Source organism: Helianthus annuus, chromosome 9 (assembly GCF_002127325.2).
Source record: "Helianthus annuus cultivar XRQ/B chromosome 9, HanXRQr2.0-SUNRISE, whole genome shotgun sequence".
NCBI lineage: Eukaryota > Viridiplantae > Streptophyta > Magnoliopsida > Asterales > Asteraceae > Helianthus > Helianthus annuus.
In genome coordinates this window covers 164351243-164376060 of record NC_035441.2, presented here as the reverse complement: position 1 = coordinate 164376060, position 24818 = coordinate 164351243, and the positions used below count along the sequence as shown (strand labels likewise).

Sequence of the window (24818 nt, the reverse complement as noted above, 5' to 3'; positions counted from 1 at the left end):
GTCATGTGCCTTGCACATGAGGGTATTCTTGTCATTTTACATCTATAGGGACTGTTAAACAAATGATTTGATATTTAAGGTGCTAATTGTGTAAGAAATAAAAAAGAAATTATAAATATTAAAAACCTTAGAATTCTCTCTCCCTGACTCTCTCTCTCTCTCTCTCTCTACCACACATTTTCCTTCCCCTTCTCTCTCTTCACCCACTACCACCACCTTCCACCACCACCTCCACCCCCACCAATGCCCTTCAGCCACCGCCACACACCACTATTGCACCCACACACCACCATAGCCTCACTGTTCATTCTCTCCGACTTTACCCACCACCACCTCCCACCACCCCAAAACCTTCATCGACACCACCCAAGCCAGCCTTCACCGCCAATCACCCCCACCTACCGTCATCTCCGCCGAAACAAACAACCAACATCCCATTCTGGCTATAAATGTAGCAACAAGAACCCATCACCACTGTCACTGCACACTCAATTGTTGATTTTTCGTCACGATATGGGTTTGAAGGTATCGTGTTTTCTTCTCTGATCTGTTAACTCAACTGAATTTCACTTTATCTGTTGTGCATATAGTTTTCGTTTGATCTTTTGCAACGAATTCCATGTATTGATCAACGGTTTTTATCACAGATCTGATCTTGTTCGTTATAGAATTAAATTACCTTATATGAATTTTGGTATTGTGAAAGGATGTCATTTTGGGGATTAGGTGGTTTTAAACATTAGGGACTTTTTTGTAATTTGGGGAAAGTCTTTTGAAATGTATAGATCAATGAATATGGTTCTTAAAAGGATCACAATAATTCCCTAAATGGTGATCGGTGTTTAATCGAGCTATGGTGGTGTTAGTGAAGGTTTTGGGGTGGTGGTGGGTAAAGTCTCAGAGAGTTGCAGAGAGTTGCTATGATGGTGTGTGGGTGCAACAGTTGTGTGTGGTGGCGGCTAAAGGGCGGTGGTGGGGGTGGATGTAGTGGTGGAAGATGGTGGTGGTGGGTGGAGAGAGAGAGGAAAATGTGTGGTAGAGAGAGAGTCAGAGAGAGAGAGAGAGAGAATTGAAGGTTTTTAATTTATAATTTATTTTTTATTTCTTACACAATTAGTCATTTGAATATTAAATTATTTACTCAACAGTCCCTAGTGAGATAAAATGACAAAAATACTCTCATGTGCAAGGCACATGACCATATTTAACAAAAAAATCTGACTGAGTTAGGGCTAAAGGACGTAACGTGCAGGATTTTGAAACGTTAAGGACAAAACTCGTCAAATTTAAAGACAAAGGACACCGCCTGCAATTTGATACAAACATAAAGGACAAAACTTGTAATTTACTCAAAAATATATTAATACAAATACAAATTACAAATATTTAAAATCTTATTTGCAAACAATAATGGATGTCATACTCAGAAGATTATCATCTTTATCAACTATTACTTTTAACCCTGTAAAAGGCTGCATCCTTAAATTTTAAAAACAAACTAACTCTAGGTTCATCTTTACCTTTGTAAGAATTTTGATCTTGCATTGGAGATGGTCAAATATACAAAAAAGGTTCTAGCCTATCTGATGCGACAGAGTTCGAGATGGTTAATCTCCAAGAGCAACAAGAAGGGGGAAGATGTTCTGGGCAATTTTTCTGATACTTTTATTAAAAAAACCAAAATACTTATAGGAAGTTCAAATTTAGAAAACAAGAAACAATCTTTTCAAAATTAGAAACAAATAACTAAAACTAAGGGAAAAGTAAATATTTTGATCTTGAAATCAACATCTTGAATTTGCATCTAATCTCTCAACCGACTTGCGACTCGGGTTTATCTACCGGATCGTCGAACATCTTGCTGGGCCAAAATAGTACCTGGTTGCGTGCTGGATCCTGACGGGCCTGGTTCAATTGTATTAATATCCCCCCTTCGAAAACGACCTTATCTGCAAGGTCAGTGGTAGCTGAGTGAAGAACCAAAAAACCAGATTTAGGCCGAAGCCTGTAATAAGGGTTTTGGATCTTGAAGAGAGACGGAAAAGGCTCCTGCAAAACAGAAAACCGTTAGGCTCGTCGCAGAGATGGGAGGGCCCCTCTGCGACCACCCTCCGGCGTGAGGATAAGTATTGGTTTAGAGAGAGAAAGTAGAGAGAGAAAGTTAAGATGGAGTGTCAGAAAATCGTACTTGGTTTTGTACTTGGCTGAGTATTTATAGTAGTCAACTGGGATGACATCATTCGGCCAGACGCACTCGAACGAGGGTCCGTCTTCGGAGATTCTTGATATGGCACGGACACAGTCAAGTGTTCGTCCCGATGGAGTTTGATTCGTCCTGAATACGTTGTCCGGCCTCGGATGTACGTCTTCAAGTCCCCTAGTTTGCTTAGTCTTGGTGAAGACTTTGCAAACTAATTCTTTAAACTTTTGTTTTATTCGGATGACGTGTCGTTAGGGGGTTGGTTCTAACGAATAACGTGGGATGCTTTAAATGGAGGTGACGTGTCGCGGGTGATGTCTGTGATTTGTCCGTCGGTCACCTACATGTGAATCTTGCGAAACCTTGCGTTGGAATTCGTGGAGACGCTCTTGATGCGACGGGGTGATTTGACAACCCCTTAACCGACCTAAGAGCTTATATATATGCTTAATCTTTCTTACTTTTTTCTCTGTTTAGTTGAACTTTTCTCTGCAAATCCTCTTCACCTTCTTCTTCTTCTTCTTATAAAAAGGTGCGTCCCTTCTCTGTATATCTTTTTAGATCATGGCTCCCGGCAAGGATAACCTTGCGGATAGCGTTAGTGTCCTTACTCCTCGTCAGTTTGACAAGTTCGTTAGAGAGTATAGATTCCTTTGGATCTTCATCCGACCCTTCCTTCCGGAACGGAGGCCATATATCCGTTCCGTCAAGGGAAGTTTGCCTTTTACACCCGTGTCTGCAACTTTGCAAACTACAGGGTTCCTTTTTCCCGTTTTTTGATTAAAGTTTTGCAGTTTTTTAGGGTTCACATTAGTCAGGTTAACCCCTTCGGCCTTAGTCGTATAAATCACTTTGAACTTTCATGCCGGGCCCTTGGCCAGAAACCGGATTTGAATGTTTTTCGGTACTTCTACAAGTTCATTACGGCCGGAGACTGGTACACGTTCGCTCATCGAGAGAACGTCCCTTCTCCCTCCTCTAACGAGCGGTCTAGTTTAAAGAACTGGAAGGACAACTTCTTCTGGTTGGACGATCGCTGCCTTCCGGGGGACATGAGGTGGCGTTTCAAAGACCAGTCGATGTCCTTTGACTTGGACGAAAGTTTTGTTTTTAACGACGATTTGGGTCGTGCCTTGGTCGAGCATCAGTCCCCTATTCGTCCTCTTCCTGAACATTTTCTTTGGTTAGGTCGGGTTAGCTTTTCGTGGGTCCGAGGGGATAAAGATTGGCCGATCATTCGCCGAAAGCGTGATCGTAAGTTTCGGCTCTTTGTATCCCCTACAGCATCCTTGTTTGTTTTGCTAACTTCCTTATTTTGTGAATGCAGGTCTTGCGATGTCACTTCTCGACGCTCTGAAGGTTCCGAACATGGACGTGCTTGATTTTGATTTTGAGGAACAACTCGAAGGAGAGGTTCCATTGATGAAACAGATAGCTTCTTCGGCTCATCCTATTCGTTCCTCCGCTGATCCTAATGCGGTTATATCATCTGCTGCTGAGACGTCTTCTTCTGTTCTCAAAGATTCTTCCGAACAAGTTGCTGATAAGACGGTTTCTCATGCTCCAACTTCTTCCAAGGGAGCGGATGGTTCGTCCGGATCTCAGGCTGGGCGAAGGTCCATACTGGACGATGTGGATGACGATCCGGAAATTCGTAAGCCGGACGATGCCCTTCTGCATCGGCCTTCGCCTTTAAAGAGTAAAAGTGTTGGGGCGGAAACGGACCTTGTGATCCGTCCTCGCAAGAGGAAGGTTGAAACTATTCAGATCCGTTCCTCCGATCCCCTTCCTCCGCCAAAATTGAAGAAAACAAAGGGGGGTTCCCATTCTGGGGGAAGTGTGATGGAAGATCTTGACGAACATCTTTCTGGAGGTAAGAGTTCGAGGGAAGAAGCGGCTTTGGCTCGGGGTAGACCGACTCCGGCCTATTCTGGCGGTTTTGTCCCGGATAGTGAGGTGGAGAGTATGGAGATGGAGAATCCGGAAGGTGGGGATAAAGGAAAGGCCCCTAGTGGGCCGAAAGTGGTAACTTTTTCAGGTACGCACTTGGGCTCTTCTTTGGGTCCGGACTATTTTATGGATGATGGGGAAGATCAAGTGTCTTCACTTCCCTCATCATGGTTCGGACCTGAGTTGATGTCCTTTTTTCGATATGCAGATCTGTTTTCAGATGATATGGACATCGACCCCTCAACCGCCGAGGAAAAATTCATTCCCGAGTGGGACATCCGAAACAAAGATACGGTGATGGATACCTTAACAGCCAGAACGATGCTTTTCAATATTAATACTCCGACTGACCATGTCAGGAGCCGTAAGATGAAGAATCCTGATTTGGGAGCCGCGGTTTTGACTAACCAGGCTCAATCTAATATCTTTGTGACGGAGCTTTACCGCAGGTGGGTCGAGGCGGAGAGTGTGCGAGAAAATTTGGACAAAGAAGTTCGCTCTTTGAAGCGTAAAGTTCTCAAGAGCCCGGAAGTTGAAAAGAAGGTTGCCCAATTGACCCAGGATCTCCGCACTCAACAGGAGAAGGTCAACTCCTTGATTGCTCAGAACCAGTCATCTCAAGCGGCTGCTGCGGCTGCCGCTGAAGATAGGGATAGGATCTCTTCGGAGTTCAAGGATTATTCTGAATCAATGAAGCAGAAAGACGAAGAGCACAAGGAGGTTTTGGCGAAGATGGAGGAGTCCCTCACCAATGCTCGTCTTGCTTATGAAAGCATGATGACTGGTACGTCTTGCTTTTTGTTTAGTTGACCTTTTATTTCTTTTGTTTTTCTAACATTTTCCCCAGAGCGTGATGCACTCAAAACAGGGGAGGCCGACTTGAAAGATCATATCGAGGAGGTGGAGGCAGAGAACGCGGCCCTTAGAGCGAAGGTAAACGACCTCCAGGAAACGAAGGTTTGGATGCTTTCGGAGGGAGCACAACTTCTTGCAAAAAATGTTCATAAGGGCAAGGAGATGACCGCTGCCGTGGCTGGGGTCAATAATGCGATGAGTGCGGTGGGTATGAACTCAGGTCTGCATGCCGGATACGTTCATGCTTTGCAGAAGAAGACCCCTTACAAAGAGGTTCCTCTGCTGAATCGCAATGCTTCGGAGGAGCTGAAGACTGCAATCGCTTGTTTTGACACCCTTAAGTTTCCAGTGGTAGAGGATCTTCCCAAGCTCATCGACGCACCCCTCTTCGAGATCAAGAAGGCCCTTCAGTTTGCAAATGATGGCTCTTCGGAAGAATGAGGTGGACATGCCCGGTTCCTTGGGGTATGCACCTTGGAATTTTATCTAACTCAGATAGCTTTCTTGAGTGATAGTTTTTGCCGATGTTTGGATTAGGCTTTTACTGATTTGTAGTGATGTTCTTACTTCAAACAATTATCCTTTTCTTTGAATGGTATTCATTTTGTTCCGGATTGCTTATGTCCGGTTATATTTGATGTAACTATACATGCGTCCATGCTTTTGATGTGTACATTTTTAATCTTTTTAGAACGTTCTATTGTTTGGTGTGGATCCGTTTTTTTTTTTTGTAAGGATAATTTTGAAGGAAGATCCGAACGATGCCAGTTCGTCCCTTCCTTTTAGGGTTAGATCCCTGGGTCCGGCCGGTAATTTTTCATAAGTTGCAATTTTTGTAAAAGAAGTCTAATATATATATATATATATATATATATATATATATTATATACTTTTTTTTTTAAGTTCGGAGTTTAAATTTCTCCGAGGAGCGCAAAGTAAAAACATTTTTAACCAATCCGCAGGTATAACCCTCTGCGGTTCTTGTAATAAAACTTGTGCGGGTAAAAACATCCGCTTTACAGGAAAATTGAAATGATGACGGAGCTCGTAGCTTCCGTTTTACAATTATTCATTTTTAAAAACAAACTTTTAAAGATAACATTTTTTCAAATGCACTCCATTCCAAGTGCGTGGAACAAAGGTTCCATCCATCTTGCTTAAGGTGTACGCACCATCTTTCCCAGCTATTTTGACCTGGTAGGGTCCTTCCCACTTGGGGGCTAACTTCCCCGTTCCTTCGGCTAAGCTTGCTTCATTGCTCCGCATTACATACTCTCCGACCTTGAACCGGGCTTCTTTTACTCTGGAGTTGTAGTGTTTTTCCAACTCTTTTTTATACTTGGCTTCCCGGATTGCCGCGAGCTCTCTCCTTTCTTCGATTAAATCGAGATTCAAACGGAGTTCTCGTTCGTTCTCTTCTTGGTTCTGTTGTATGCGCGGAGTGGGGATCCCTACCTCGGCAGGTATGACGGCCTCGGTTCCGTATGTCAAGCTGAAAGGGGTTTCTTTGTTGCTTGTTTTAGGCATGGTACGGTGCGCCCATAGGACATGTGGGAGTTCATCTGCCCATGAGACGCCCTCCTTCCCCAGTCGCTTTTTGATACCTTCTACGATACTTCTATTAGCTCTTTCCACTTGCCCGTTGGCCTGGGGGTGGGCTACCGAAGCAAAACACTGTTCTATCTTCATTCTCTGACACCATGTCTTAAATGGTTTTTCCGCGAATTGCTTTCCGTTATCGCTTACGATACAAAGAGGCATCCCAAACCTACACACAATGTTTTCCCATGCGAATCTTAAAACCTGGTCGCCTGTGATAGTCCGGAGGGGCTTAGCTTCGACCCATTTCGTAAAATAATCGACAGCAACCAACAAGAATCTTACACCTCCGGTGGAAACAGGAAAAGGACCCACTATGTCGATTCCCCATTTTTGGAACGGCCAAGCCGATGTCACAGGCACGAGGTTGTTTTTAGGGCGATAACTTATAGGGGCGTGACGCTGGCAATCTTCGCATGATTGGAGTTCATTAACCGCACTCTGGTGCATGCCCGGCCAGAAATAGCCGGCGTTCATGACTTTCGCTATAACCATTCTTGGTCCAGCGTGGATACCGCATATGCCCCAATGGATCTCCCTCACAACGTAACTTGCCTCTTCCGGTGTTAAACATTTCAGGAGTGGCCCCAGGAAGGTCTTCCTGTAAAGCTGACCATTGTGCATCTGATATTGCAGTGCCTTTACTTTTAGCTTCCGAGCCTGCGCTTTGTCTTCCGGGAGCGTTCCGTCTTTCAGATAATTGACGATCGGAGTCATCCAAGTATTTTCGAGGACGGAGACTGTCATGACGGACATCGTTTGTTGGATAGCCGGGCTCCGCAGGGTTTCTACTAGAACTTCTTTTGATAAATGACAGAAAGCTACGGATGCTAGCTTGCTCAAGGCGTCGGCTTTTTTGTTCTTGCTCCTCGGTATGTGTACTATTTTACAAGAATCGAAAGCGGAGATCAAACTGTTGACCTGTTGGAGATACCGGATCATGTTATCCTCTCGTGCTTCATACTCGCCGCTGACCTGATTGGCTACTAATAATGAATCGACGTGAGCCAACACGGAGGTTGCGTCTGCTTCATTCCGAAGGCGCACATACCAGGTCTTCCGAGTATGACATTGTGGACGGACCGTGCCTCAACCACTAGATACGTCAAGTTGACAGTTCGAACCAAACTCCCTTCCCCCATCGTTGTTGGAAGAGTGATTTGGCCCAAAGGCTGAACCACTTCTCCGGAGAAACTAACCAGAGGCATCGACACTTGGAGCAATTTCGCCTTTGTCTGTGGGGCTAACTGTTGAAAGCACTGCTTGTACATAATTTCGGTGGCGCTTCCACTGTCGACGTATACTCTTCGAACCTTGTGTCCTGCAATGATTGCGGACACTATATGACCGGTCCGTCCTTGACATCTTCCAAGCTGACGGGTGGGAAACCAATGGGTTGCTGCATCCAGGCGGCCAAATGCTGACTGGTCCGCTTGATGCCTTGGTTGTTTGCCCTGCGGATCATGCAGATTGCCGGCTGATTGTTCGGATTGTCTCCCGAATTCCCGGAATATTTTCCTTCCTTTACTTCTTTGACTAGGTGCGATAGCTTCCCGGACCGTACTGCCTTTTCTATTTCTTGCTTCAAAGACCAACAGTCATCTGTATTGTGACCCCGAGCATGATGGTAATCACAATATTTCTTAGAATTTTTGTCTCCTGGGTTTCGAAGTTTTGGTGGGGCGGGGAAATTCATCCCCTCCGCACTGAGAATTTCACTGGGAGTTTTGGAGAGATCCGATAAATTGTAAAATCGTGATCCGGAGCTTTTTCCTCGCGGAGGTCTGTCGTTTCTACTGTAAGGGTGTGATCGTCCCCTGTTCCCCGGTGGAGTCTTATCAAACACCGATCCACCATTTTTCTTCCACGAAGACATCTTGTGATCTGACTCTGGAGTAGGATTACATGCATTCTTGCCTCGAGCGAAAGCCCTGGCCCGTTCCATTAGTACCTCCATCGTCTTCGGGAGATTTTCGTGCAATTTTTCAACTAACTGATTATTCCGAACGCCGTGACAAAATCCGGAGATCCGTAGTTGATCAACTACCCCACTGATCTGCATGCTTTCCCGGTTAAACCGGTCAATGAAACTGTCTAAAGACTCTCCGTCCTTTCTTCGGATGTTGTGGACTTCAGTAATTTCTTTAGAGTAGTGCCTTTGTTGGCTGAAATTTTGGAGGAACAACCTTCGGAACTCCTCAAAGTCGTTGATTTCACCTTCATTCAACGCATCAAACCATACTCGTGCGGCTCCAGTTAGAGTTTGTGCGAACATAAAGCACCATGCGGGCATCGGCCATTGTTCAACTCGTGCAGCTCCGTCAAAATCGAACATATGATCGTCCGGATCAGTTGTGCCATCGTACTTTTTCACCGTAGTTGGCATTTTGAGCTTTGGAGGAAGTTTGGCATGTGTTATACGAGCACTAAACTTCGACTTGGCTGTCATGGAAACTGGATGGTACGGCTTGGTAAGTTCCGGATCGTTAATTACATCCATCTGTGTTTCATTTCGCGTAGTCATTATTGGTGAAGGTCCGGAGGAACCTTGTACATATCCAGTATAGGTTTCCGAAGTGACGACTGTGGAAAATGTAGGAGTGATTATTGTGGGACCCATAGTCCCCGTTGGTGTTTCGTCATGAAAGAGCCTGGTTCGCAAACCGAGGATCTGTTCATCTCTGGCCTGCTGTGCTTTTAACCTTCGTAGAAGACTTGCATTTTTGGCGAGAAATTCTGCATCGAACTCTGATGTTTGCGAAGTGGGGAGTAAGATGAAAGGCAAAGTTGTTCCTGGACCTGAGCTTAAAGTAGCTGAGGTCGTAGAGACAACACTTGCTGGTGCAGTAACTTGCGTGCTAACAGCCGTGGATCCCAGATTCAAAGAACCTGGGGCCGCCATTTGTCAGTTCTTTTGCTCAAGAAGTTCACTAAAGTGAAGGACTAAGAGCTTTAAGATCGGATGGCGCCAATTGAAGAACCAAAAAACCAGATTTAGGCCGAAGCCTGTAATAAGGGTTTTGGATCTTGAAGAGAGACGGAAAAGGCTCCTGCAAAACAGAAAACCGTTAGGCTCGTCGCAGAGATGGGAGGGCCCCTCTGCGACCACCCTCCGGCGTGAGGATAAGTATTGGTTTAGAGAGAGAAAGTAGAGAGAGAAAGTTAAGATGGAGTGTCAGAAAATCGTACTTGGTTTTGTACTTGGCTGAGTATTTATAGTAGTCAACTGGGATGACATCATTCGGCCAGACGCACTCGAACGAGGGTCCGTCTTCGGAGATTCTTGATATGGCACGGACACAGTCAAGTGTTCGTCCCGATGGAGTTTGATTCGTCCTGAATACGTTGTCCGGCCTCGGATGTACGTCTTCACTGAGTAAAATGGACCCTCCAATAGATCTAGTGGTAAAGGAATGAAACCTTAATCCCAGTCACCTTTGCATAAGCGGAGCAACGAATAGATAATACATGGAGTTAATGGAAATCAAATAGAAGGATTGAATATAACATTAAATAAAACCAAATAAAAAACATCGGTTGGTTGTTACTATTTATTATATGAAGTCAGTGGCCTGTTCAAATCCCACAGAGAACAAGCATTGCCGTTCAAAAAGCATTGCCGTTCAAAAAGAAATTATTTATTGTTCTAATTTTAAAATCTTTATTACTAAACACAAAAAGACACATTTCAGTTGGGCCGGCTGAAGGTATTGTCATTTGGGCCAGCTGTACGGTGGGCCTGTGCCTATGTGTCCGGCTACTTTATATTGGTTGTAGGCGACTTTCCATATTTAACACTTTACTCCTAGAAGAAGTAGCTATTGAACAACCCCACTCCACATAAATGCACGCAATGAATTTTAGTTAATGATGACATAACATGTTATGTTATGTGGCGTTGCGAATCACTTCCTCGTTGTATTAAGACCATATGTAATGGGGCTTTATAACGGCATAAAAGATTTTGATAATGCCCTTACACCATTACTCATGGGCATTATAGGGGCATGAAGAGTGAGGGGCATTTCTATAATAATGCCCAAAGAGAAGAAAAATAATGGAAAGTAATAAATGAAATGGACATTAACCATTACACATTTTTTAAAAGGGCATTATGATGATGATGTGGTGAAAAATGTCCTTTAGTGGGCATTAACCATTACCTATGGTCTAAGAGATATTAAATGGGTTATTTGTTAACATTTTAATCGGATGTTAAAATGGTTAATTAATTATTCTTTTCTTTTTATAAAAAAAACACTAAAAAATATGGTTAGGTGAAGTTAATATGATTAAACTATTTCCTTGAAATTAAACATAATGAAATTGAGGGAAAATGAGTGATGTGACACTTTGATGAAGTTAAGGCCACACGGGGTGGTCCCTTATGGAGTCACCATAACGAGTGATAGCACTTGGAACACCGCCGCCTCCACTTCCATAACGAGTGATAGGTATAAGGGGACCCGGGGTGGAACCCTTTTTGCACGTTATTTCATCACGGAAACATGTTTAACGCGTTAATGTCCACCGCCGGCAACAAGTATAACGCGTGGTGAGTTCAACGAAATCGATTTTCGTGATGAGTATAACGCGTGATGATTTATTTTTGTGAGTGGAATTGTTGGTTGGGGGGAAATTGTTGGGTGTGGTGATGAGTGATGACCACCCCCACTAAAAAAGGTTGTGAGTGATGGAAAAATGGTCGATGACATGGCGAAACTTGATTGGTGCTTGTGAGTGATAGAATTCTATCACTAGTGAACCACCCCCCCCTCCCCTAACTTGTTATATATATAACGCGTTGAAGATATTGGGTGATGAATGTGTATCTTGTACATTGTGCATTAATACTTGTACATTGGAATCCCATCACTAGTGATACCACCCCAACTACATTTCTATCACTAGTGATAGAATATTGAGTGATGACATGGCATGATTTGATTGGATAGTGGGAGTGATAGAATCCTATCACTAGTAACCACCCTCCCCTAAAGAGGGTTAAACTATATTCCAAAGCCTAATATAATGTGTGTGTTATATACTTTCATTTCAATTAAAACTTCAATCCCGTCATTATGGGACCCATTTCAATAATTATTAACTCCAACAATTTTAAATTTACAATTTTTAAGACCTTAAAATCTTAAATAATTCGTTTATTAATATTTTCAGTGTGTCAACCCAACTCAATATTCAAGATAATGATATCATAACGACGATGTTAATATTGCAAGCCAATTAAAAACCGATGTCATTTAGAAGGCGCAATGATAAAAGGACACACAATTTTTTTCAAACTAGATAACTTCATAAAGTTGAACAAAATCCAAATAACAAGACATAAATGCTACTAGTTTTGAAGTTTACACATAAGGCAACCTTCTAAATTCATGTAGCAACATCACCACACAAAGGTGGTTTACTTATTTATATTAGCCAAGGATTGATGACTTGCCTGAATATCACGAACCCAAAGTTGAGCCTAAACCATTAAGACACTCAACTCTGAGTCATGAACCAAAGTTGAGCCTAGGCCATTAAGACACTAGACTCTGAGTCATGGAACGTGGTGTACACTTGGCCACCAAAGGCTGAGCCTTAGGCATGGTAAGCCCAAGACCTTCATTCAAATCAATCAGCTCTTCGGTAGTCCTTTCCCAATCAAAACATTGTATAAGCAATCCCATAGTCAACCAAATCATACGCATAGCTAACAATTCTCCTGGACAAGCCCTCCTTCCAGCCCCAAAAGCCATGAGTCTAAACCGATCTTTCGAGGCTTCAAACCCTACAAACCTTTCTGGGTCAAACCGTTCAGGGTCACTCCACACTTTGGGGTCATGTTGTATACCCCATTGATTTACAAGTAGTACCGTCCCACGTGGGACGTGATAGCCTCCGACCACACAATCTTCTGTAGACTGGTGAGGTAATAGTAGCGGAGTTGGAGGGTACAACCTCAACGTCTCACTCACGACACAACGAAGGTAAGGTAGGTTCGCAATGTCTGATTCATTAACAAGACGCTCTTTACCCACAACTTTATCAATTTCGTTTTGTGCCTTTTCCAAAACATCTGGATGGTTTAGCAAAAGTGAAAACGCCCATTCCATAGTCGAAACAGGTCCATCAGTACCAGCTGCTAACAAGTTCTGATAAAAACAAAACAAGTCAAACATATATATATATATATATATTTTTTTTAAAAAAGCAGCTACATCATTACCGAGTTAAATCATAAAATATAGATTCTTTTTATTCTCGATATTTCATATGCATCTAAAGTAAATATGTTCGCTAACTAACGTAGCCGACTCCAAACATGCATTAAAAACATCGATCGTTTACAAAATCTCTAGATATATAAACATAGCCAAGGGATGTGATGTTGTTACCAGCAGAAAGATCTTAATGAGTTTATCGTTGTAGTAGTCGGGATCGGATTTTTGTAGGCGGAAGAGCACTGCAATCATGGTGTTTTTCTTTTTGTTCTCATCTTCTTCATCCTTCACTTTCCTAAGCTCATCAATCAACGCCTGAAAGTATGCGTTCCTCTTTTCTTGCAACTTAGTCATCTTCCTCTCTAACCCATTCATACCTAACCACCTCAAAATAGGTAAGTGATCCTCCATATTCAAAAGATCACCCACCTTGAACATTTCTTTTACTATTTCATGAAACTGTTCTCTTTTCTCCTCTAACTCACGTCCAAAATACCTCTCACCGGAGATCAACCTTATTAAAATATTAAACGTGATATGATGAAATATGGGCCTTAAGTACACCGGTGATGAAGATTCAGAGACCAACTTACGTACAAGGTGTGTTCCTTCTTCCACACGTACCTCTTGAAACTCGTTCATACGGGTAGTCGAGAATATCTCGATGGTGGAGATCCGGCGAAGATTACGCCAATGAGTGCCGTATTGCGCCCAACTGAGGTTGGTGTAGTTCGAGGCGAGAATTTTGCCGTAGAGCCAACGTGGGCGGTTGGCGAAGATAATGTCGTTCTTGATTAAGCATTCTTCGGTGAGCGAAGGCGAGGAGATCAAGAGTATGCGGTGGGTTCCGAAGCGGAGATAGAGGATCGGACCGTGTTTGGCGGCGATTTCGAAAAGGGATCTGTAAAGGGGTTGCTTCAAGAGGTAGAGGTGGCCGATAACGGGCAAGCATGGGAAGATTGTTGGCGGGAGGTTATAGTACTTACGACGAAAGTAGTCGGCAACGAAAAACAAAACTAGAAGTATGAGGGCAATGAGGAAATGAATCAAATGATCCATGTATGCAGATAAGTGAGTTGGTCTTGTTTGTGTGGTTATAGAATGAGGGAACACCTTCCTATTAATACTAACTAAGATAGCTTAATCCTTTGACAGGTGGTTGATTTTATCCACCAGGTGTAGGCCATAAGCTTTGGAGATGCCTGACATGCATGCACACATGCATGCAGCTGCATGCATCCATGCAAATTGGCCTTAAGCTTTGGAGATGTCTGACATGCATGGCATGCTACATCCATACAAATTAATTGCTAAGCTAACTTTGATTAGCTTGTACTTTAGGTATCAAAAGTTGTACATACATGGAAGAGCACCTGCATGTAATTTTTGATCTTGATCAGAGAAATGTTTATGGTTGGTGGAATGATGCGGTTTACTTAGGAACAAAATTTAACTTGGCCCTTATGTATAAAATGTGTAAATAACGTTAAAAATATTAAATATACAAAAAATTTGGACCATCACCGAACAACAAGCTAAATGCAATTACAAACGTGTACACTCACACAGTTACGGACCAAAAAATTATTTGCTAGGGGTACGGATGAGGGTTCAATCATATTTTCAAGAGGTGCGGTTAGGTGTTTTGCTTAAAAAATACACTAATTTTTTTTCAAGAGATGCCCCTTCCACCCAAAAAGCACATAGATCCGCCCCTGTTAGCACACCATATTTTCATAAATTCTTTAAAAACACACATTTTCTCTAACCCTACAAACTAGAGGTGTCAATCGTGTCGGGTTGATGAGTTGAAATACGCAACCCGAACACGACCCATATAATTATTTGTGTCAAAAATTTCAACGTTAACCCGTACACTATAAATTCGGGTCACCTCGAACACGGCCTGTTAACCTCATTCTTCTAAATGAGTAAAATATGTTGACGAGTTATAAACAAGTTACCGGTGATGTGTTTAATGGATTAATAAGAGTGTCACAAAATTAATATTATTATGTCAGTCATGTCGGGTTGACGAGTTGAAATACGCAACCCAAACACGACCCATATTATTATTTGTGTCAAAGATTTTAATCTTAACCTACACACTATAAAATCGGTCAACCCGAACACAATTTGTTTATCTCATTTTTCTAAATGGGTAAAAATTTTGACGAGGATGTGTACGAGTGCGTGTGACAAAACTAATATTATCTAATCATATAATATTCAAAGTAAAGTTATAATTAAGTATGAAATTCAAACTAAATTCAAGCATAAAATCTAAATTGTAAGTCGAACGATCAAAACCAACAAAATAGGCAATCATATAAATCAAATTCTTTGAACAAAACACATTGTATCCGCAGAAAAACTAAAAAATATTTAAAAAAAAAGTGGAAATAATTTATGGTTGACAAAGTAAACTAATAATATGAAGAGTTTTTGAAAATCTTAAAAAATTAATTGAAAATATCAAATGTGTTTTCTTAGAATGAAAGAAAGAAACTAAAGTATAATAATTATTATATATATAATTGAAGAAGTTGTTAGCTAGAATGAAATTATATTGATATATAGATAACTCACAAAGATAATTATATTCAACCATGTAGAATATGGTGTCATTTCATTATTTCATATATATTTTACATAAAAAATATAAATTAATATTGTTTTAATTTACATGACTTCTATGTTTATTTAATTAATTAGATTTTTTAGGTAACATCATTATTTTTTAATTAAAATTAAATTAAAATAAATAATAAATAAAATTAATTTTTATGAAATCATATGAGTTTAGTATTTGTGCCGTGTGTATATTTACTAGAAATCTATAATTAATTGAAAAACTCGATTTGAAACAGTCAATGATTCAACTACGATTTATAAATACAAAATTGCGGTAAGATGTGGGTTCAACCGCACTAACACACCATAAGATACGACTACAATTGATTTCTCAAACAACTTTGAAAGTATCTAGAGGGTTGGAAATGCAATCGTTCATTATTTTCTCTTCAAAAACAATTGCAAAAAAAAAAAAATCCGTACGCTTAAATCACATTAGAAACCGGCCTCCGCAAGCGGGGAATCATTGTTTTTAAAGTATGAAAATGGGTTAATGAATCAATTTTGAATTTTCAAAATCTTTATTTATAAACTTTGACTTTAGTTATATATTTTTTTGTGTTATATAAAACTTGATGAAAATTAACCCGATAAAAACACTTGTAAAACACACTCAAATCATATAACTTTCATCAAGTATTATCTAACACAAACAAAATTATTTAAGGTCAAAGTTTATAAATAAAGACTTTGAAAATTCAAAATACGACACTTTTAATGGGACGGAGATAGTACTAGTCAACTCAAACCTGACCTGTATTTAGATTGGTTCAATCTGAACACGATACGTTTTTATACGAATTGTGTTAGTCAAAACAAAATCTATATTCTTGGTACTCTGTTTCAGGTTGTATAAAAAATTGTCGCCCTACTACAAGTATCCTTATATATACTTACATTTTCTGTGCGTACGCCTCCACCCCACCAAATGCACTCGGCAAATGCATGCATTGGTGGTGGATTGTTATCAACGTGTAGATTGTGTTTTTAAAAAAGTTTTCTTCTTAACTTTCTATAAAACAAACAGAAAAAAGATTTTTTTTTCTTTAATATATGAGTACCATTTATTTATTTAATATAAAGCTTAGGAATTAATCTATGAGTACCATTTATTTTTTTACTAGGTTATAATCACGTGTATTACACGGGTTAAATAAATGAATTTTATGTACTAAATAAGAAAACAATATATTTTTAAAAACCTCTTTTATTGTACGGGTTGAATAAAAGTAATTTTATATATCAAATAATAAAAAGTTATATCTATGGGAACCATATTGTACGGGTTGAATAAATGCAATTTTATATACCAAATAATAAAAAAAGTTATATATTTAAAACCACGTGTATTATACGGGTTGAATAAAGTAATATTGTTTACCAAATAATAAAAAATAATATCTTTAAAAACCCTCGTGTATTATACGGCTTGAATAAATATGATTTTATATATCAAATAATAAGGAAATTATGTTTAAAAAAACTAATGACATACTCGGTACGCGATATATTTGGTGATTGCGGAGATGATTATTAAAAAGAAGATATAGTGGTCAAACATGTTATTCAAGAAGCAAATAAACAACCATTTGCGTGATAAAATATAAATTATATTTAAGAAACCCGTAAGAAATCTAATTTAAAAAAAATAAAGACTTTACTATTATTAGTATGTAATTTTGCTTGGTATTATTTTAATAAAAAAGTGTATATTATACATATAATTATATTATGTCTTAAGTTATTGATATCATCCAAAATGATTTTTTATTTTATTTTATGTCTAGCATTATAAATACCATGGTAAAAGTTTAAAGTTTATCAGAGATAATTATATCATTGAAAATAAAAAAGAGTAAATTTGTATATGTCATCTTAAAATTTGATGGAAATTTACCATTTTTTACATACTAAATGCTTTATATAGTAATATAGATGCTCCTTCTAAATATTATTTTATTTAACTCTTCTACTTAACTATAGATAATTATAATTTATTTTAATTTTAATGTATACTTCTCATTTATAATATTATTTATTTGATTTTCTATATCATAAAAGGACATATGGCGTTTTATGGGATGATCTTAATTATTTTTTTCTGCCTAAATAAATATATACTATAACTATTAATTGATATATATATATAACTAATATTTTTAATACTTAATAATAAATTAATATCTTCCAAAAAAATAATAAACTAATAATACAAATAGATAGATGGATGACGTATGAATTGTGTATGTATTCGTTTTTGCATGATTATTGTATTATCTTTTAAGCCGTATTCTTATATAGATTTATTAGTTATTAATATTAATAATATTATTAATATTATAATTATCTATAAGACATGGCATCATATAATGACAAGTGTCTCAAAAAATGTTTCTTTTATTATATAGTATAGATAGATTTAATATAAAGCTTAGGAAAAGATATACGATTTTAAGTCTTTATTATCTACTTTAGTTTCTGTACTTTAGTTTCTGTACTTTAGTTTATTTGTTATCTTAGTCGTTTTATTTCTTTAAGTTATTAGTCGTTTTATTTCTTTAAGTTATTTTCATTCTATAGTACATACACACATACATGTATCAACATATATAAAAGCATAAAAACTCAATACAATGATAAATAACAACATAAATAGAAATCATGGACTATTTTGTATTAAAAATACACTCCTATAAGAAAAAGGTATTGGTTATGGTCAAATCCGTAGCAAACAAACCATACGGATTATGTCCTTAGTTATTATTATCGTCATTTTTTGCCACTGAATCATATATGTTACAGTTATTTATAGCTAAAAAAGGATGTTGCTCTTTTAGCTTGGGATTTGCCAGATAGTTCGCTAAATATTTTTAGTTATAGAATCACGCTTGCTGCAGTTTTTGCTATGGAAAAAATTGTCACAATTTTAGCTATGGATTGGTATGTAAAGTCCGCAACTGATTTTTAGCTACAGACCGAGCTATGGAATTTAGCTCCAAATTATGGTGCAGTAGAGAAGAAGAATGGTACAAGTTACTTTGTTATTACAACTTTTAATATGGAGCAAATTGTGGTTGAATACAAAAACAGCTAACAACCGCTTGCTGCAGTTTTTGCTATGGAAAAACAAAAAGCAAACACCACATATCATGAAGATAGAAACAAAATCATGAAGAAAGACAAAAAAAAAAAAAACATTGATAAACCAAAAATCATGAAGATAATGCATCTACTAAGGAATCGTGGAAGAAAAAGAAAACAAAAAGCTTACAATACAATTAATGGAGATAAACAAATAGCATCGAACCTGAGGAAATCGTTGATGGAGATCGAACTTGATAAAATCGTTCTGATGAAATAGTCTAGAACTAGAATACTGAAACGTCGCTTACGAATGGGTTTTTTAACCTACTTTTATTTCCAAAATAAAGATTTTTTCCTTTTACCTATTTTGGTAAATATTTTTCAAAGGTGGAGATACAATAGGAAGTTTCTTTGGCTAAGAAGGCTAGGAAGTGATCTTGACCATCCATTTAGTTAATCAAGGGCTAAAATTAAATCAGGGAAATTGAAGAGAAGAAAAGAGGCGCGTGAGTTTGTTTAGGGTATTCTAGTCAATCCAAGTCAATAGTTTCTCTCTCCTCCAATTCCCCATCATTTTTAAAACGTTAATAACTTTTTCATACGACAATATTTTTTTATAACAATTGCACCATAAAAACGAGCGTTTTTTTATCTTTAAAACGAGTACACTATTGCTATACTTTTGAAAAAAAAAATTGAAAACCCAGATGCGTAAAACGCAGTGGATAGAACAAGACACTATAACCCAGTATCTAAAACGCAATCGGGTTTCATATGGCCGTGATTATGTTTTAACATGGCCATGCCTCTATTCTAACATGATTATGTTTATGTTTTAACATGACCATGTTTTCTGCACTCAAATTCTGAAGAAAACGTACCTAAAACGCAATGGGTTTCACATAGTCATGTTTCTCTTTTAACATGGCCATGCCTTTGTTTTAACATGGCCATGTTTTTGTTTTAACAAGGTCATGCCTTTGTTTAACAAGGTCATGCCTTTGTTTTAACATGGCATGTCTCTGTTCCAACATCCAGGTTCTAAAACGCAATGGGTTTTAACATTGTAATGTTTATGTTTTAACATGGTCATGCTTATGTTTTAACATGGTCATGTCTTTGCTCCAACATGATCATGCTTCCCTTTTAACATGATCATGTTCTTTGATGTTCTTTTACACTGCAGTTCTAAAACGCAATGAAACCCAAAATCAAGATTTTGCACTACAGATTCTAAAAAACAATGAAGTTTTAACATGACCATGTTCATGTTTTAACACGGTCATGCTTTTGTTCCAACATGACCATGCTTCTATTTTGGCATGATCATGTTCTTGGCACCCCAGGTTGTAAAACGCAATGAAAGCAAAAATCAATATTTTGCACTGTAGTTCTAAAAAGCAATGAAGTTTTAACATGGCCATGTTTATGTTTTAACATGGTCATTCTTTTGTTCCAACATGACCATGCTTCTGTTTTGACATGATCATGTTCTATGCACCTCAGGTTGTAAAGCGCAATGAAAACAAAAATCAATATTTTGCACTGTAGGTTCTAAAAAGCAAATGGAGTTTTAACATGGCCATGTTTATGCTTTAACATGGTCATGCTTTTGTTCCAACATGACCATGTTTCTATTTTAGCATGATCATGTTATTTGCTTGTAAAACGCAATGAAAACAAAAATCAATATTTTACACTGTAGGTTCTAAAAAGCAAATGGAGTTTTAACATGGCCATGTTTATGTTTTAACATGGTCATGCTTTTGTTCCAACATGACCATGTTTCTACATGTTTTTTACACTCCAGGTTGTAAGACGCAATGAAACAAAAATCAATATTTTGCACTATAGGTTCTAAAAAGCAATGGAGTTTTAACATAGCTTCTAAAAAGCAATGTAGTTTTAACATGGGTATGCCTTAGTTCCAACATGATCATGCCTCTGTCCAACCATGATCATGTTCTTTGCACTGCAGGTTCTAAAACGCAATGAGTTTTAACGTGGTCATACCTTTGTTCCAACATGATCATGCTTCTATTTTAGCATGGTCATGTCTCTGTTTTAACATCCAGAAGAACAAAAATGAAAAGAACTCTAACTAAAACATAATGAGGTGAAAAACGCAATTGAGGTTTGATAACTAAAACGCAATGAAAATAAAATATAACATAACTTACAAAAGAACTCTGATTAACGACGCTGGACGGAAAAAGAACTCTAATACACCGTGGGGAAACTGGTGGCGGTGGAGCGGTGGCGGTGGATGGTGGAATGATGGTGTCAGATCTGAAAAACCCAACAGGTGGTTGTAGGTGGTGGTTTCAGATCTAGTTTCCGGCAAGATGGTGGCGATCGTAGGTCGTAGTGGTGGTGGTGGTGGTGGTGGTGGTGGTGGTGGTGGTGCAGGTGGTGGTGTTGGTTGTGATGTGGTAGTTTATAGTTTTGAAAATGGTGGATTTGAGTATGCGGGTAAGAGAAATGAATTGCAGGTGCTGGGTTTTTTTTGAAGATGGTGAGTTTTGACCAAAATGCCCCTCCTTATGTTTTTCATCTTTGCCACATGTCATCCTCTTATTGCTTGCTATCCTTCCTAGCGAAATTAATCTTCCTATTTGATCCTTTCCCTATTTTTCAAATCACCTATTTTGGTAAATAATTTTTTCAACTCCACCCATTTGGAAAAAAACTCTAGTTGCAAGACATAACATTTTAATAAGTTTTGAGTTTAAGTCTCACATAGAATAAGAAATTCGTTGTTAATATATGTGTGTATATGTATATATGTATTATTTATATTTCGATTTAAAAGTATGAAAGGCAAAAAATTAAAATTATTAAATATAATTTGAAAGATCAATGAGGTGGTGGTCTATTGGCAAAAATAAAACCTTTAAACACATTGGGAGAAAGAGGTACTGGATTCAAGTCTCATAGACATGGAATAAAAGAAACTAGTATTAAACACCCCCGCGTTGCGGCGGGGGCGAGCACTAATGCCACACTACTGTCAGTGACCACCGACACTGAAGTTGCGGTGTTAATGCGAAGAAATTAAAGTGAAACGTCGAAACGTAAAACATAGAATAAAATAACTAAGTTGATATAGGACTCGTGCGTTACGATGAACACGCGTCAATTTTTTCTCGTTTGACAGGTTCATCGTAATCTATATATAATATATATCATTACCACTATACAAACCATAATGCATACATTACAATAACCATCGCATCAATATGTTGCAAATTTTATTTATACAAGTTTTTGGCTAAATTAATTAGATTATTATAAATAATAATACTTTACAAATAAAACAACACAACTTTGAATTGATCAAACCGATTGAATATGATAAGATAATGAAACCATTATTTGATTAGGGTACAACCACTTAAGCACAATTTACAACCATACATGCATACAAAACAAATTGAGTTTGGTAAGATAATGAAACCATTATTATTTGATTAAGGTACAACCTATATTTAATTAAGGTACAACAATTTAAGCACAAGTTACCACCAAATATACACACAATTGTTTAAAATTAATAGTATATAAATTTGCGGTTCAAAAAAAATGTATAATTTGAAAGAAGAAAAAACCTACTTTTAAGTTAAAGTTAAAATAAAGTAAAAAGTCAAGTCTATGTCCTCACAACCATTCCCGTGAACGGTAAAGATAATTTTAAAAATTTTAATTATAACTTATCATTTCAATTAGTTATATATATATATATATATATATATATATATATATATATATATATATATATTTATATATATATATATATATATATATATATATATATAGGGTAGGGCTAGATAGAAAACCCTATCTATATAAAAAACCCTAGAAAACCCAACCTCCTGACATTTTTTTTTGAAAAAAATAACACATGTAATATACATGTTTTTAAGAGTTTCGAGCCAAAAAAATCAAAAAAGCGCCGAAGGGATAATTTAAAAAAAAAATTTCAGCAACTTTCAGCATTTTTGTCTAACACGTGTTAGGCGCTGAATTTTGTTTATTTTTTTTTAAAAAATCCCTTCGGCGCTTTTTTGTTTTTTTGGCCCAAAACACTCTAAAACATGTATATTACATGTGTAATTTTTTTCAAAAAAAAAAAAATGTCGGGAGGTTGGGTAAAAATGGGGGGAGATTTGGGTTTCCAGAGTTTTCTAAGAATTTTAGGGTTTTTTGTCTAGCATTACCATATATATATATATATATATATATATATATATATATATATATATATATAGGGTTAGGTTCATTTGTGAACACTTCCCTATTTATGAACAAAACGAACAAATCTTGGCCCTAGATCTTCTTCACTAAATATAAGGGTAGGATTGTCATTTAACTTAATTTTCTTAATTGTAAACAAATTTCAAAATTCATTAATGAAGAGCAGTTACCAAGTAACCGTTTCTTATTTCATTTAAATTATTTTTTTAATTGTAAAGAATTTTAAAATTGATTAATCAAAATCAGTTACCATGTTAGGTAACCGTTTCCATTTTTCATGTGCTTTTTATTTTTTTAATTGTAAACAAATTTTAATTCTTTTTGTATACATCTAGTAGTTGTTTGGTGAGTATTTGCTGTTATACACATGTGTATAGTTGTTGTTAAATGACTGTTTGTGTTTTATGCACATGTGTATAATTGTTGTTCGCTAAGCAATTAGTTTTTATACACATGTGTATATACGTGTAGTTGATGTTCAGTGACGGTTTGTTCTTTATAGAAATGTGTATGGTTGTTGTTTAAATGAATGTTTGTTTTTTTATACACATATGTACATATTTATTTACTTATCAACATTAATATATTATAACCATTATACATAGATGTATAATAGTATTTCACGTATGTGTGCAAAAGAATATTATATAGTATTATGATTAACTCCAGCATTTGCATATAAGGTCATATTTTTTAATATTAAAAGAGAGGATTCCGTATTCGTCAAACTAAAAAAATATGTAATATACGATTTAGTTGGGATCATGAGAAAAAAAGGGAAATCATTGTTAGTGGCTTCCAAAAATAAATAACAATGTGATTTAAGAGAATAAAAATTACGACAATGCCCTTATTCGGTTATTATATATCAATTTATTGTTTTAATTAATTTAAAAACCATTTAAATCCTATAATCAAGATCTCATCATCCAACGGTCAGGATCTGTTCGTTTTTGTTCACAATTTAAACATGGTTCACTCTTGATCCCTACCCTATATATATATATATATATATATATATATATATATAGGGGGCTGCTAGAATGAGAACCACCCCGAGTTGTAAGAACCGCGAGAACTACACCCCACGGAGCGCCGTTCGCCGCGATTTTTTTTTTTACAAGTAGATGTGTGCATTATAAACACGGCCGTAAAAAATCACGGCGAACGGCGCTCCGTGGGGTGTACTTTTTTACACCTCAAGTTTGGTGTTTTTTAATTTTTTTTCTTTTTTCTTTTTTTTTTCACCAAACTTGAGGTGTAAAAAAGTACACCCCACGGAGCGCCGTTCGCCGTGATTTTTTACGGCCGTGTTTATAATGCACACATCTACTTGTAAAAAAAAAATCGCGGCGAACGACGCTCCGTGGGGTGTAGTTCTCGCGGTTCTTACAACTCGAGGTAGTTCTCATTCTAGCGGCTCCCTATATATATATATATATATATATATATATATATATATAGTTACAACTTATAAGATAAAATATTTTATAAAATTTTATATTTGTTATCGCATCGTGCTTATTTTTATATACATGTCGATAAAATTTTGTATTTGTTATCATATCGTGCTTATTTTTATATACATGTCGTAATAAATTTTATAACGTACAACTGATCAAATCACATATGTACGTGTCATCAAAGTTGTCTCGTGATTTAGTCCCTCTCTCTCTCTCTATGTATGTATGTATGTATGTATGTATGTATGTATGTATGTATGTATGTATGTATGTATGTATGTATGTATGTATGTATGTATGTATGTATGTATGTATGTATGTATGTATGTATGTATGTATGTATGTATGTATGTATGTATGTAAGTGATGTCATTTACCTTTAACGTTTCATAAAATTTAAAATTTCGAACATACTTTAGCGACATGTTTATTTTTATTTATGTTTCAATAAAAGAAATAGATACCAAGTTTCTTTTATATAAAGTGTGGACGTTTATCGTTTTCGTTATTTAGTAATACGAAATCACATTTTATAGAATTCTGAATATACCA

The 24818-nt window shown here is 37.2% G+C and overlaps 1 protein-coding gene across 1 annotated transcript; it reads right to left on the bottom strand.

Annotated features, from left to right (window-relative positions):
* Nucleotides 1-11971: 11971 nt before the first annotated feature.
* LOC110879317 (cytochrome P450 81Q32) lies at nt 11972-13907 on the bottom strand. The gene is made up of 2 exons (XM_022127760.2): nt 13006-13907; nt 11972-12762 (listed from the first exon to the last, which is right to left on the bottom strand). The coding sequence occupies exons 1-2, from the start codon at nt 13888-13890 to the stop codon at nt 12148-12150; spliced, it is 1500 nt and encodes a 499-aa protein (XP_021983452.1). The 5' UTR covers nt 13891-13907; the 3' UTR covers nt 11972-12147.
* Between the last annotated feature and the right edge of the window lie 10911 nt (nt 13908-24818).